The sequence below is a fragment of the Emiliania huxleyi genome (genome assembly GCF_000372725.1).
Source record: "Emiliania huxleyi CCMP1516 chromosome Unknown EMIHUscaffold_1713, whole genome shotgun sequence".
NCBI classification, from domain to species: domain Eukaryota; phylum Haptophyta; order Isochrysidales; family Noelaerhabdaceae; genus Emiliania; species Emiliania huxleyi.
Genome location: NW_005200867.1, coordinates 5,615 through 8,191, shown reverse-complemented (window position 1 = coordinate 8,191; position 2,577 = coordinate 5,615). Strand labels below are relative to the sequence as shown.

The window sequence follows — 2,577 nt, the reverse complement described above, 5'->3', positions numbered from 1 at the left end:
CAGGAGAGCTTGCGGCGGTGCTGTAGCGTGTACTCGCCGAGGGCATCGCGCCGAAAACCCCGCGCATCCGCCCCAGCAGAGGCTGCAGCCTCTGCACAACCTACACCACTGTAAGAATGGTGAGTACTTCGGGTTGAGTGGGCTTGCTTGCTCCTCAGCCGGGAGCAAAATGCAAGAATCGCTCTGTGTGTGTGTGTGTGTGTGTCACACACACACACTCACACTCACTCACAATCGCTCTTTGAATCGCTCTTTGAATCGCGCCTGGTCGAAGGCGGCCATCAAGGAGCGGATGGTGTTTGCGTGCGCGACCACGACCACGGTGCGGTCACGGCGCGTCGGGTCCGCCTACCAATGATTGATAAAGCGCAGCTCTTCCACTTCGCCGAACTACTCTTGACTTGTTCGCTGTCAATACGCAGTCACCCAATTGTCATCGACTGTTCGTGTGTCAAAGCGCGCGTCTTCGGGTGAGATCTCAGGCGGTCTCGGGCGGTCTGTGGCGATCTCGGGCGATCTCACGCCTCCTCGAAGAGCGTGGGCGAGATGCTCTCGCGGAAGCACTCGAGCACGCGGCGCTGGCAGTCTGCGAGGCTCTCTCCAGTCGGCGCGGGCGGCGGCCGCCACTCAGGGTGGTCGGCGTCGAGTGGCGGCGGCTTGCCGTGCATGCTGCGCCGCCAGCCGCGGATCGACTCCTCGCCGTGTGCGGCGAGCAGCCCGGCGTCATCCTTCCGATAGCCCTGCACGGCGCCGTAGTGGCGCTCGTTGAGACGCGCATCACGCCGGATGCGCTCGGGCGACCACGTGTCCTGCCGGTGCCCCGCCATCGAAGCTAGCGCGAGCTCGCAGGTCTCGTGCGCGCGCTGCAGTTCAGAGGTGAACGCAACGTCGACGTTCGCCGCTCGGAAGCCTCGCGAGCGCAGCTGCCCGGCGCCGACCGCCTCGACGCGTCCCTTGACCGTGAGCGGCACGTCACACCAGCCCGTGAACCGCGGGTTCTCGCCGTTCCAGATCGACTGACCGTGCCGCAGCAGGATGAGCGTCGAGATGGTGGTAAGGGCGTAGACCTTAATGGTGGGAAGCACCCTCATCCGTCGCCGTCTTGCAGCCGCGAGTTGCTCCGGCGACTGTACTTCCTCCACACCCCAGTGCCCAAATCCACACTTTTTGTCACGCGGCGGAAACACTCTGCGGAAATCGAACCCGGGGGTGCTCCTAGGGCTTATAGGGCCCCACCGACCCGTGGCGGTCCCCCGAAATAAAACTTTTTGCCGGACCCGGGAGTTGCAGGTCGTGAACGAAATCGACACTTCGCCGAAAGTTGTGGCTCGGGGGACCGCTCGCAATCAATCGCTTCGCCGTGGCCGAGTTGTAAGCCGCTGACGGTCAGGTATATCTAATTCTTATCTTTTTGCCCCCCTCCGAGACTGGAGACAGATAAATAACCACACCAGCCAGTATCAGACCAGAGGGACTGCGTCCCGCCCCCGCTTGCCCTGCCAGCCTGCGCAGGATAGCGTGCCCCGATAACGGCGACACTTAGCGAGGGTCACTGCGCAAGGAGGGGGTGCGAAGCCTTTTTCTTTTGTCCTCTCGGGGGAATGTTCTCTCGGCGCCCATGGCCTTCTGAGGTTTCGTACTAATGACGTCCTTCTTGGCACTTCGGGCGTCGGTGTGTGCGTTCTGTGGTGTCTAATTCCTCCGGTATGCTATATAGGTTTCCCGAACAGAGACCTCCTTTCAATCCCAGCGTATCTTGCTGGAAGCCTTGTCCCGCTGGCGGGAGGTCCCCCCAGTTCGAAACCTGGTCGACCCTTATTGCTTATACTTTTTGTTCACACCTGTGACCTGAGCGGGCTCAATTTTTGCTCAGATGCTCCTACGAATTCGAGCTCGTGTCCTCACGCTTAGCGCTTGGTGTGTGTTCGTTTTTCGTCACGGGTTGCATGGTGGGACATAAAAGAGAGCGATACTTGGGCGAGTAGGCCGTGCGGTCGACGCTGCCGCGCGCGGCTTTGCGCGCGAGGCGGCGCAGCTCGAGAACGGCGGTGGGCGAGAATGCCGCCGCCGAACGTCTCGTGGAGCAGCAGGTTGAAAGTTGTTGCGCTTGACAAAGATCGCGTCGTGGTAAAACCGCGATGCGCCTTGACGTAGCCGTGGCCGGTCTTGTGGTCGAAGGGCTGGCCGGGCTGCCCGTTTGTTGTTGGAGTGTGTGTGGGGGGGGAAGGCTTCCGCGGTAGTTCCCGGCATGTGTGTGTCTCGCGCCTTGCGGTGGGGGAGCGGAAAGGAGGAACCTCTTCCCAAGAGCTCCACTCTTGGAGCGCCGCCACTGCCACTCAGAGCGCTGCATGCAGCGCCGGGCAATGACGGCTTACTGCCCACCCAGCCCGCCCTCGGCACACCCCGGCAGCCAATGTGTGACAGCTCGAACCCGCTAAGCCATCCCGCAAGCGGGATGGCCGTCCGCCAGACGGCGCCGGGGCTAGGCGACCGAAGAGGAACTACGGCAAGAACCGCACACCACCCGCCGACGAGCGCTCGCGGAACAGGTCCGCGGCGCCCCGCCAGGGCGTGCGC

At 62.6% G+C, this 2,577-nt stretch overlaps 1 protein-coding gene across 1 annotated transcript; it reads right to left on the bottom strand.

Moving 5' to 3' along the window:
* Positions 1-518: 518 nt before the first annotated feature.
* EMIHUDRAFT_253437 (hypothetical protein) lies at positions 519-1,091 on the bottom strand (the record flags this gene model as incomplete). Its single annotated transcript, XM_005784196.1, has 1 exon — positions 519-1,091. The coding sequence occupies one exon, from the start codon at positions 1,089-1,091 to the stop codon at positions 519-521; it is 573 nt and encodes a 190-aa protein (XP_005784253.1).
* Positions 1,092-2,577: the final 1,486 nt, after the last annotated feature.